Below are 12,416 nucleotides of genomic sequence, written 5' to 3' on the forward strand. Positions count from 1 at the left end.
TTAAACCCTGGATGGATGGACAGCTTACCACTGCGCCACCAATGGCTTCACTATAGTTTAATGCTACTTATTACGTGTCGTCAAGAACTTTTCAGCAGCAGCATTATCTTTTTATTTTTTCAGGTGTCAGTCAGCAGAGGAAGCTGATAGGCTACGCCCGGATGGCGGATGCTCCACGAGGGCAGATCGCGTGGCACATGTGCACGCCCTCGTGAACGGAGATTTTTTGTTTCTCAATTTCTTTTCCTACAGACTGGTCTTGGGGGGTTTTTTTTTTGTGGGGGGTACAGACTGGTCTTGTGGAAGCGGTGGGTACACGTTGGTCGTGTGGAACTGGATGGGCCTCAGGATATCTGCTTGGGCCTTGGGCTCCTTTGTCAGGCTGCAGAACAGTTTTTTGTCAATCAAAATAAAACGATACATTTTTTTAATTAAAACTACTTACGAAATTATTACCATCGCTACGTTTGGATGAAATCTACGTAGTCAGTTCGGTGCCCACAGGGAGAAAAATAAAAGTGCACCGAAGAAAAGTTCCCTTATTGCCACGTACGACTGCTTATTCGTGGATGATTTTTTTTTAGTAATGGAGATGCAGGTGTTTTTTTTATAATCGAGATGAAGGTTTAGACAACCAGATCCGCAGTAAGCACAGGCATTAATGAGCCATCTCGCAGCTGAGGGAAGGAGCATCGAAAGAGAAATTAATAAAGAGCACTGCGCTGCGGTGGCCATGGCAGCGTTGCGCGCCAAGCTTCCCCCTCCCCGCATGGGCACGCACGGCCGCGTCGACGACGAGTGCCCCGGCCGCGAGGGCGCTGCGCATTCTTCCGGTAACTTCCGCCGTTATAAATTGCGCCGGGCGCTCACTCCCACATGTTAAACTGCCACACCCGCACGCCTCCCCAGTCAAACACAGCTCAGCTCTGCTAGCGAACTCCTCTTATCTACACAGCCCCCCAACGCACGCCCTGATCCCTGCTTCTCCTTGGCTGCTTCCCTTCTCCCTCCCTCCTCCCGCTCGATCGGTTTCACCGTTCACTGTCCGCGCTCTCCAGTCTCCACCCGCCGCGGTCAGCCCGGCAGCGTCGTGCTCCTCCGACCAGTGACTAGTGTCGGGAGGTGAGAGAGGTGGGGTTGATTGCAAGTGGGGAGGTGGGGTGGGTGATGTACGGCTCGCCGGTGCCCAAGGACCTCAACCTGCCAGCAGCCCAGCCGCAGCCGACCAGGACGCCGCCGCAGATGAGCTCACCGGGCCTGCTGCGGTACAGGTCGGCGCCGAGCACGCTGCTCGGCGAGGTGATGTGCGGGGATCACGACTTCCACGAGGCGGCGGCGGCAGGGCACGGCCCGGCGCACGCCGCCGCGGACAACGTCCTGGCCCGGTTTCTCGCCGGGCACCACGCGGACATCCCGGACTGCAAGCCTCCCCGCCCCGCCGCGGCCGCCGCCCACTTCATGGAGGACGCCGCGTCCATGGCCACCCCACAGCAGCAGCAGCAGCTCATGTACCAGTCGCAGCAGCAGATGGCCGCTATGGAGGGGCTCTACCGCAACGTCAGCTCCGGCGGCACGGAGCAGGCTGTCGCCGCCGGCGCCAGCGGCGGCGCCGTGCTCCGTCAGAGCAGCTCCCCCGCTGGTTTCCTGAACCATCTGAACATGGACAACGGTAATTGGCCCCTCTGCCCCCTGCTTCGCCCCGTGCCTTTGTGTTGTTGGTCTCTCCAGAAGTAGTAGCATTCCAATCAAGAGCTAGGCGCCTAGCTTTCCGTTTCTGGAACTGACCGTGAGCAATCAATGCGCCGCCGCGGCGCGCAGGGTACGGGAGCATGCTCCGGGCGGGCATGGCCGGCGGGTTCAGGAACGGCGTCGTCAGCGACGCGCGGCTCAAGGGGCAGCTGAGCTTCTCGTCCCGCCAGGGGTCGGTGATGTCGCAGATCTCCGAGGTGGGCAGCGAGGAGCTTGACGGCGGCGGCAGCCCCGAGGCGGCCGGCAGCAACGGCGCGGCGCGCGGGTACAGCGGCATCCCGGGGTACCCGATGGGCGGCGCGTCCGGCGCCTGGACGGACGAGCAGTCGCCGACGTCGTCCGGCGCGAAGCGCCCCCGCGACTCCGGCCCGCCGCCGCAGAACGGGCAGCAGCAGCCGCCGCCGCCTCTGGCGCCGCAGCTCAGCCTGCCCGGCGGCACCGGCAGGAACGGCGTCGGGAAGCAGTCCTCGGCGGAGACGGCGGCGATCGAGAAGTTCCTGCAGTTCCAGGACGCCGTCCCCTGCAAGATCCGCGCCAAGCGCGGGTGCGCCACCCACCCCCGCAGCATCGCCGAGCGGGTGCGTGTGCCCTGACCCCGCAGCATTCCTGGCCGCAACTCTCCGAGTTCTCGCTTGTTTTTTCGAAAAAGGAAAGCTTGGAAACAGATTCATGTCGCCGTCGTTGTCAGGTGAGGAGGACGAAGATCAGCGAGCGGATACGGAAGCTGCAGGAGCTCGTGCCCAACATGGAAAAGGTAACCAAACCGAACCCAAAGTTCCCCAAACCCCAAGAAAGATCGTTAGAACAGTGAAATGACACTTTTCAACCAAAAAAAAAACTGTGAAATGCAAGCCTTTTCTTTCCTGCCCTGGTTGATACAATACAACAGTGCAACATTTCAAGACGAAATGTTTGTTTTTTTTTTGTTCATGACTGCAGCAAACCAACACTGCCGACATGTTGGATCTGGCCGTGGACTACATCAAGGATCTTCAGAAGCAGGTCAAGGTACATGCCCACATCCGAAAAAAACCGTTCTTTTCAAGACACGATTGTTGACAGTAACTTGAATGCACGCCGCACGATTGGGGCACTGGGTCGCGCCCTGAGCTATCAGGATGCTTCAGTCGAGCAGATTTGCCCTCTGGTTGACGGCAGGGGTAACTTTGATGAGGCTTATCCAACTGCACCCCCCGAAACAAAGTCAATTCAGGCCGTGTTCCTGTTGCCTGTTGGCATCAGCATTCTTAATTGGTTTATTAAGAGGCACTGTAGCTCAGAATTTCGTTTTGCTCATGGTGGCCTCTCGTTCGTCCCAGGTGCTGAACGACGGCCGCGCCAGCTGCACCTGCTCCGCCGGCAAGCTGCTGCAGAACCAGTTCGCCAGCTGAAACAGCCGCCACCTCTCACGGCTCGATGCGGCGCGGCACGGCCGCAAGGCCTGGCCGGAGGAGAGGCCTCTGCGCCGGCGCCGGCAGCTCGTTCCTCCTCCTTTGGTCCTAGTCCTACCGGTGTACTACTTGTCAGCGTATATGTGAGGAGGTGAAACCGTACAAAAAAAAGAGAAAAAGATACGGAAATGAGATTAGTCTGGAGTACATGCATGGCCATTAGCAGGCAGGGCCCCACAAGGACCGCCGGCCCCACGTGTTAGTGATAGCTGCGGGCTCGGTTACTTGGTTGATTCTTCTTGCTGTGAAGGGTGGTGAAATCACCCATCAGAAATGGACAGGCCTCGTCTCGTCTTTATTTGACTGTTCGTCTCCGTTCACGTACATGCATGTGCTGATGTGCATGCACCCAACATGAACAAGGTGTCAAGACAAGAGCCATCCTGCCACCTCAGTAGATGCAATGACCTATTTCAAAAAAGAAAGAAAGATGCAATGCGAGCGTGCGTTGCAGGCGGTGTCGTCCAGTCCAATGCATCAATGCGTTTCCCGTTACGGTAAACCTGCAGGTATTTAACAGCAACCCACTAGCACTACGTACTCGTGCTCACCAATCGTCCTCTGCGCTGCGGCCGGCCTCTCAGCCAAAAAATGAATTTCTCCTGGACCAGAAACATCGCCTCCTGTTCCTTTCTTTACGGCCAAGTTGTTCGCTATTTTTTTTTCTTTTTTAGAAATTTTGGGGTGACAAGCAGGAAAATAAAGCTATTTCGAGTTTTATACTGAGTTGAGTCGAATGGACCAGAAAGACAGGTTCAGTGAACAGTGTAATTGCAGCGGACCCGTCCGTCCCGCCGCCTCTGCCGTCAGTTGTCGCCATCGGCGTCTCCTGCTGCGCGAGCGCAAACTGCATGGCCGCCGCCGCCGTGGAAAAACCGCGGGCGCTTGCGTGGCGGCGCTAGCCCCTTCCCACGTCAATCCGCGGCCGCCGCCACGTGGCCTCGACGGGAGGAGTCATGGAACGAGTCGAGACGGCGGCGGCCAATCGGCCATGGCCCCGCGAGAGCTCTCTCGTCGCTTCCGTCCGCCGTCGCTGCCGTGCCGTGGCCCCCCATCGTCGTCGATCGCACGATCTGAAAGGCCATGCCGTAACGGTTTTCTTCTCGCTGATCGGAGCCGAGGCTCGCCACATCTCTTTTTCTTTTTTTTATAGTCTTGTTTAGATCATTTTGCATTTTTAGAAGGGAATTTTCAATATTTGAAGTATTAAATGTAGACTAATCACAAAATGAGCCTAAGTAATTTATCATTAGAGCATGTTACTGTAGCAATTTATTATCTAATCACGTCCTAATTAGGCTTATTAGATTCGTCTCGCTATTTACATTCCATTTGTGTAATGCGATTTATTTTTCGATTACATTTAGTACACCATGCAAGCGATTTACAAAAATTTTATATTTTGCGTTTTGGGATCTAAACATGATCTTAGTTTTGTTCTTTTATGCCTTGTCCCTTTCGATGTTGGATTCTGGATGCGCGCCTTCTTCGATTACGTACTTTCATTGCTAATCATCACCGTGCAAAGGCAAAGCAAAGCGAAGTACTTCCTCTGTCCCAAACCAAATGCAATTATAAGACTAGACACACAAACTAATGCATGATGTGAAATTACAAACATACTTTTTGTCTTTTATGAGAAGGATCTAGATAATGTCTTGTCTCTTTTAAGAAGTCTCTAGAAACTCTTATTTTTTATAGTAGTTGGGTCAAAGTAGCACTTTTTTGTGGGTCAAATTTCAAACTCTAAATGTGCAATTATTTTGGGACGAAGAGAGTATGACATTAGATATGGAATTGCTCGCCTTTTTTTCTAATTCGATTTTGTATGGGTTCTTTTGGATGGTATTACTCGTACTATTACATTTTATACTTTGAATTTTTACAAATCAAAATTATCTAACTTTAATCGTACATATTTGCATTTGATATATCAAATAAACACACTAGCATAAGCAAATGGTGAATTTAATGAAATTAAAATTATAGATTTTTTCTCTGTAAACCAGATATATTTGTAGAAATTAGACTTCGACATAGCTAAAATGAATGGGGAGTAATAGTTTAGGCCAGGTTTGGTTTTTTCAGTTTCAGTCATAAGTCTCATCACATCGCTTGTTTAAACATCAATTAGGAGTATTAAATATATATTCATATTAATTACCAAACTAATTTCATAAGTCGTGACTTAATCATGAGACGAATCCATTAAACCTAATTAGTCTATAATTTAACCAATAATTACTACAGTAACAATCTGCTAATCATACATTAATTATATTTAATATTGTCTGAAGTCCTAATTACAATTTATGCAATTAGTTTTATATTAAATAATATTCGAATTGGTATCCGAACATTCGAAAGAGACCTTAGAATAGAAGCATATCACATAGCCTTATCAATTGCTTCAATCCATCAGGATGAGATACACATGGATGGTCGAAGCCAGCGGCCACAATGAATTGATGCCACTGTAACTTGCGATCCGTATGCGGCGAGTGCCACTCTGGAATCTGGACTGATTGGTGTAGCAGCTTAGCACACGTAGGCCTTGTTTAGTTCCCACCCTGTAAACGCTAAAAAGCCGTAAACGCAAAAAAGTGCAAAGGAATCTTATTAATTTGAAGTACTAAATGAAGTTTATTTACAAAACTTTTTGCATGGTTGGGCTGTAAATCGCGAGACGAATCTAATGAGCCTACTTAATTCATGATTTGCAATAGTGATGCTACAGTAACCAGTAACCATCCGCTAATTACAGTAACCAGTAACCAGTAACCAGTAACCAGTCCCGCCAAGAGTATGAATTTATGCAGCAAGCTGGGCCACGATATGATAGGGGTGGCGGATCGGGATGTAGCAGTCGTCCTGATCGAGGGAGTGGTGGTGTAGGAGGCAGTGGTGGTGTTGGAGGCAGTGGTGGACCGCTGCCTTCGATGTTCAGAAGGAGCCAGTCACAAGTCCCCGAGAGGGTTAGGGACTACCATCTAGGGTTGAGCAGTGGTCCACGGCAGCAAAGGATTGATACCGGCCCATGGATTGTCAAGGGGAGGACATCAAAAGAGCTTCTAGGGAGGGCATGGGCGAAGGCGTGCCATGCTGTCGGTATTTCCGGCCGGAAAGTCGATGACCCATACTTTAAGGCTGCGATCATAGAGACTGCAGGTGTTGGAATCAAAATACCATCAGGGAGGGAGATAGATGGAAAATATTTGGATGAGAACGTGAAGGAGATAGAGAAAGAGATAGAGAAGTGGAAGAACGAGTGGGATGAATGTGGAGTCACGATCATGTGTGATTCGTGAACGGGGCCTATGCGTAACTCGGTCATTAATTTCTTGGTGTATAGCGGTGGCACCATGTATTTCTTGAAGTCCATCAATGCATCCGACAAAATACAGGACCATCAATACTTGTTGAAGGTAAGTCCATGTATCGATGCATTGTTCTCACCTTGGCATAAAATATAGGACCATACGCATATCACATTGGCAATGTTGTGCAGGAGATACGAGCAGTGGTCATGAAAGTGGAGCCTCACAATGTGGTTCAGCTTGTCACGGATAATGGTTCGAACTACAAAAAAGCTTGCAAAATTCTGTCACGAGTTCCCTACCATTGCATGGCAGCCTTGCCTTGCCCATACCATCAACCTTATGCTGAAGGACATAGGGAAGTGGCCGGAGCATGATGCTTGTATTCGAAGCGCGCAACGAATTTGCAGCTGGCTCTACAACTCCAACAGTTTACACAGCATGATGAGGGAAGCCATCGGTGGAGAGTTGGTCAAGTGGAATGTAACATGTGACATCCCGAAAACTCACCAAAATAAATCATGCGCTAAATTTGTTTTTGTTGTTGAGCTCGACTCAAACCCTAACCCTAACTTCCCGGAAACCCTCCTGCTCCGATCTCCCGATCCCTGGAGATCTGACCCGACACCCGAATTCAATCCACGTCTCATCTCTTTCCCATCCAACGCGACGCGTCGTGACCAGCCGCCGCGAATCCCGCCCCCTCCTTTTTTTTCCTCTCTCCCCTCCGTCCGCGTGCCCCACCTCCCGCGGCCGCACGCCCCGCGTGGCCGACCGCGGCCGCAGTCGCCGCTGGCGCGCACCGCCCCCCTCCTTCCTTTATCCTTTCCCTCTCTCTCCCATTTTCTTTTTCTCTATTTCTTTTTCCTTTTTCCCATTTCTTTTTCCCCTTTTCTCTTTTTCCTTTTCTCTCCCTCCCTCCTTCCTTTCTCCCTCCTCTGCCTCGCTCCTCCGCTCGCCTCGAGCCCCGCCAGGCCGGCCCCCTCCCCCGCGCTCGGCCGCGCTGCCTGCCTCCCAGCTCCGGCCGCCTCCTGCTCCGCTCGGCCACGTTCCCCACCCGTGCACGCAGCACCCCGCTCCCGGCCTGCGGCTCACGCTCTCCCGCGCGTCGCCCCGGGCTTGCCCGTGCGCCCGTGCACGCGCACGCGGCGCTCGGCGTGCCGAGCCGCGACGGCCGCGCCGCACCAAGCCGCTTGCCCGCGCCCGGCCGACCCCACGAGCCTGCGGCCCACGTGCTCGCCTCGCGTGCTCGCTGTGCCCCGCCATCACCGCCGCGCCGCCCGACGCTCCGCGTGCTGAGCCACGCCGCGATGCTCGCCGGCCGCGCACGCGCCGTGACGCGCCCCGCTCGGCTGCCCTCCGTTCACGCGCACGCCCGTACCACGCGTGCTCCACGCGGCCGGGCCAGCCGCCGCGCCGCTCGCCGCTTGCGCCACCGCCAGGCCACCGCCTCGCCGCTCACGCCGCTTGGCGACGCGCACAGGTGCCCAGCCCACCCCACGTGCCACAGTGGCCGACGCGCCTCCCGCCGCTGCCGAGCGGTCTTGTCGCCACTGTGCGCCGCGAATCAAGCCGCCAACCGCCATTAATGGAGTCCGCGGAGCTCGCCGGGTGACCACGCCGCGGCCACTGACCACGCCCCCCCAACCGACCTACATCGGCTATAAAAGGGCCCCGGGCTCCGCAGCCAACCCCACCGCCGCTCCCAGCTCCTTCCCCGGTCCCGCAGCGCCGCCGCCACACTCCATCAACGCCGCCGCCGCCGGCTCGCGTCGCCCTGCTCCCTCGCCGCACCCTAGGCCGAGGTGAGCCGGGGAATCGAACCCCACATGCCCCTAGCCCCTTTTCCCCTCACTCCCGGCCGCCGCCCTGGCCCTGGACGGCCGGATTGGCCGCCGCCGGCGACCCCAGGCGCCTCCCCTGTTTCCCAGCGTGGGAGGGAGGAAGGGGATGGCGATTTTGCCAAAACCCCCTCCCCCTTTCCTTTATTTCTTAAAGAAACCTTCCATCATTTTTGCCTTTTTGCAGAAATACCCCCACCTTTAGTATATTTGCAAATAAACCCTATTCCAATATAAACCTAATCTCAAATATACCCCTGACCTCTCCAGAATAACCCAAAAGCTTTCAAAAATTACAAACAGACCCCTGCCTACTCAAGATTTTTTTTTACAACCAGGCCCCTGGCCCTTAACTAACCCACGAATCTTTATAAAACCTATCATTTCATGTACCAGACGACCCCGGATTAAACCAAAACTTTACCCTACCTAACTTAACTCAGCCTTGATCATGTCACTCAGAAACCACTCAAAATTATTGCTTCTACCTCTATATTTTATGCGTTTCCATTCCGAGCTCAACGATAAAACTTTTATTCCTGTGTCTTGATTGTGTGTGTGTTTGTTTGCGTCGTAGACCACGGAGTGAACGAAGGAGAGCCTGTCAACGAGCAGTACTGTGAGCAGGAGAACGAGGATCAGTTCCGCGACCCCGAGCCCGAAGGACAGGACTTCCCCGAAGGCTTTGAAGACGGCAAGTTCAATCCCATCCTTTGATGCATGTTTCTGTCCTAGTTTTTATCAACACAACCCAATGGCATGCTTTATAAAATTGCATATGTGTTGCTTGCATGAAAACACGGTTGGATAGCCACCCCTTGATTTGTGATGACCTTTCCTTGACCACCTAGGTTAATGTCTGATTTTGCTTGGACGTTAATCGATATTAGAACGCTTAGGACTTTACTCATAATACTATTTATTTTATAAAGAAAATGTGTGCGTGTGGGATGGGATAAATGTGGTGTTTTTGTAAAGAAAGTGTAGACGGGATGGATGGCATTTCTACGGATTTGCCATTTGGTGTGCTTGTGCCAATGTGGCAAGGCAAAAGAAGGGAGATATCCATCTTGTCGTGTTTAAGGACCGAGTTGGTGTGTCATCTCACCTAACTCCACTATCGTGCAGACCACTCGACCGTTGAATGGGCAACGGCGTAGCATAAATCCCACTAGTTGGTGTGATAGCCATCAGGAGAGCTGAGAGCAACGGGTGACTAAGGAAAAGGGATAAGCCCCGAGTGACTTATGCCCGGTTATACCTAAGTGAACGGTCGATGACCCCTTGGTGCATCCCGTGATGGCTAGTCAGGCTTAGCTATGGTGGGTAATGGCTATGTTGGGATCTACACCGACACGACGGTGTTCGAGTTGTGGTATCCTACTTGTGGGTAAAGTTGCACATCTCTGCAGAGTTAAGAATCTATTCGAATAGCCGTGCCCACGGTATTGGGCGAGTTACGGTGTGGTCACATAACTAGTGTTTCTTGGGATGGGCTGGTGTGAGTTGTTTTGGAATTGTGTCCGGCAGTTGTGCCGTGTGCTACGACGGACGGGGAGTCCGGTAGCAGTTTTAAGACGTGAACTCTGTGTTGCTACAAAAACTGATTTCTAAAAGGGACTTTCTTTAAAATCAACCCCTGCTTAAAATATTGTTTTTCTGCAAATTAAACCGTAACCTCATCCTTGATTTACCTATGCATATTATTCTGATTTAACCCCTCCGTGGGTGTGGTTGGACTTGCTGAGTACGTTCGTACTCACCCCATTCTCACTTTTTACAGAAGAAGACCCGGACTTCGTTCCAGACGACGCCGAGTAGGGTTATCGTTCTACACCCAACCTTGCCTGTGGAACCGGCCCCGTTGAGATGCCTCCGCTGTCGCAGTACTCTGAGCCCGTAGTAGACCCTATGTGGTTTGAGGTCTGGTGTTATGTTGTAGCTTGGTTAATAATTATCATCATCTGTATCGAGTGTCCTCCAAGGTTTGTACGGTTTTGAACCATCTGATGTAATAAATGTGGCATCAGCTTCCTGGGACTGGTGCTTTGTATCACATTTAAGTCTTCTCTTATGAGGGGACGCTTCAGGTGGTATCAGAGCCGTAGGTTGGCCGTAGGACGTGACCCTAGGAGCGATACCCGTTTTTAGACCCTTTACCTTAGGACTTTTCCATCCTTAATCCTTTCCTCACACAAACACTTACCTTTGGTTCTTGCCCTGTTCCAGATGGCTGACAATGGATGGATTGGCGGAATCTGTTTCGCAGAGCCCGGCCTTCCCAAGTTGTTGATACTCAGCCTGGAACGCATCGGAGTTGTGGATCCACCAGAGTTTCTCTATCGGGAGTACGACTCCAAGGGTACTCTTCGGTGTGACCTGATGATCTTCATAGCAAGAAGCACCCGCTATCCTGATGTGGACCCTTGGTTCATCTCCACCACTGGATTCCGTTTTCCGGATACCTATCGGAAAGCCGCCCGTAAAGCCCTGCGACGGCTCCGAGTGATCTACAAGCATCACCTTCGGCGGACTCCTATGGGGTTCTTCCCGCTAACTGAAGGAAGAGGACGCACCTGGATCGCCCGAATGAGAGGACTTGGGAGGGAAGAAGAAGATCTGGAAGACACTGTATCCCACCTGTCCATCTACCTCACCGGCCTGGATGAGCTCTACCGTGAGCAAGCAGCACAACTAAAGCAACAAGTTCACAGAGCAGAAAAGGCAACCCAGGAGCTGGATGAACAGCGGACAAGGACCGCACACGCCGAGTATTCCCTGGCTGCTCTCCAAGTCCAAATGGATGAAAAAGAGGCAGAATTGGAAGAGCAGCGGACAAGGGCCGCACGTGCCGAGAACTCGCTAGCCGCTCTCCAAGCTCAGATGCGGAGGTACGAGGCTCGCTGGGGAATAGGTGGATGGATAGAGGAAGACGAAGAAGAGGAAGAACCCATGGAAACCCATTGGGACGTTGGCACTCAGACTGAAGAAGAAGAACCCGAAGAAACTCACTGGGATAAAGGAACTCAAACCGAGGATGATGTGATGGATCAGTACCTTCCAATGAAGAAGCGCTCCTTTAGAATTGAGGAAGAATCCCCATGATAGGAGTAGTCTCTAAGCTAGAACCTTTGCTCTAATAATCATGTACCCATGAAGTTGTACCCCATCATGATGCCATAAATAAAAACCATCTACCCCTTTGTGTACCGCAAATATTCGTGCAAGATCTTCACTCTATCTTTGTTTTCAGATGGCTGAGGAAGGATGGACCCAGGGCGACTGCCAAGCTGCACCTGGCTTCCCCAGCCTATTGATCAACGCCCTGGAAAGCCTTGGCGTTACGGAACGCCCAAGGTACTACAGCAGAGAGTACGAGCATCATGGCACTCTCCGCTGCAGGGTGATCATAGTCATCGCCAGAAGTGAGCGCCACCCCAACATCCAGTCATGGCGAGTGACCGCTACGGGATTCAGGCACCAAGACACCTATCCCTTGGCTGTCAGAAAGGCACTTCGGTACCTATGCCGGATTTTCGAAGAACACCTAGCACCCACGCCAATGAGGTTCTTTCCGCCGGCCATCAGAACCCCTGTTTGGGAAGCCCGCATGAGAAGCCTGGAACGGCGCCGCCATGAAGTAGACCCTTTGTACCAAGTGGCTAACTATCTGGCCGCTTTGGACCAACTCTTCGATGAGCAGACCCACCTGCTGAGGGAGCAGACCAATCGTGCCGAGCAAGCTGAACTCGCGGTGAGGCTCCAACAGGTCCGAGCAGCCCAAGCCGAGGCAAGAGCCGCAGCCGCGATCAGCAGTGAAGCAGTGGCACAGGAGAGCCTCAGACAGGCCCGAGACCGGCGCATGCAAGAATGGACCAGGAGTGGGACCCCAGTTCCGGCCATCGGAGAAGACCATGTTCTACTTGGGACACCCGTCATAGGATGGGGAACGCTCTTTGGAAGCCCTCGAGCTCCACCCGAGAACCCCGAAGGGTCTACTGCTGTCAGAGAAAGAGAAGTTGCTGCTCAGCCCCAAGAGAACGGGAACCCAGAGGACG

The 12,416-nt window shown here is 52.7% G+C and overlaps 1 protein-coding gene across 1 annotated transcript; it reads left to right on the top strand.

The window, feature by feature from the left end:
- Positions 1–665: 665 nt before the first annotated feature.
- Positions 666–3,520, top strand: LOC120661069 (transcription factor bHLH130-like). Its single transcript, XM_039939757.1, has 5 exons — positions 666–1,669; positions 1,819–2,327; positions 2,438–2,503; positions 2,689–2,757; positions 3,069–3,520. The coding sequence occupies exons 1-5, from the start codon at positions 1,168–1,170 to the stop codon at positions 3,138–3,140; spliced, it is 1,218 nt and encodes a 405-aa protein (XP_039795691.1). The 5' UTR covers positions 666–1,167; the 3' UTR covers positions 3,141–3,520.
- The last annotated feature ends 8,896 nt before the right edge of the window (positions 3,521–12,416 follow it).

This window comes from Panicum virgatum, chromosome 2N, assembly GCF_016808335.1.
Source record: "Panicum virgatum strain AP13 chromosome 2N, P.virgatum_v5, whole genome shotgun sequence".
Classification (NCBI taxonomy): domain Eukaryota; kingdom Viridiplantae; phylum Streptophyta; class Magnoliopsida; order Poales; family Poaceae; genus Panicum; species Panicum virgatum.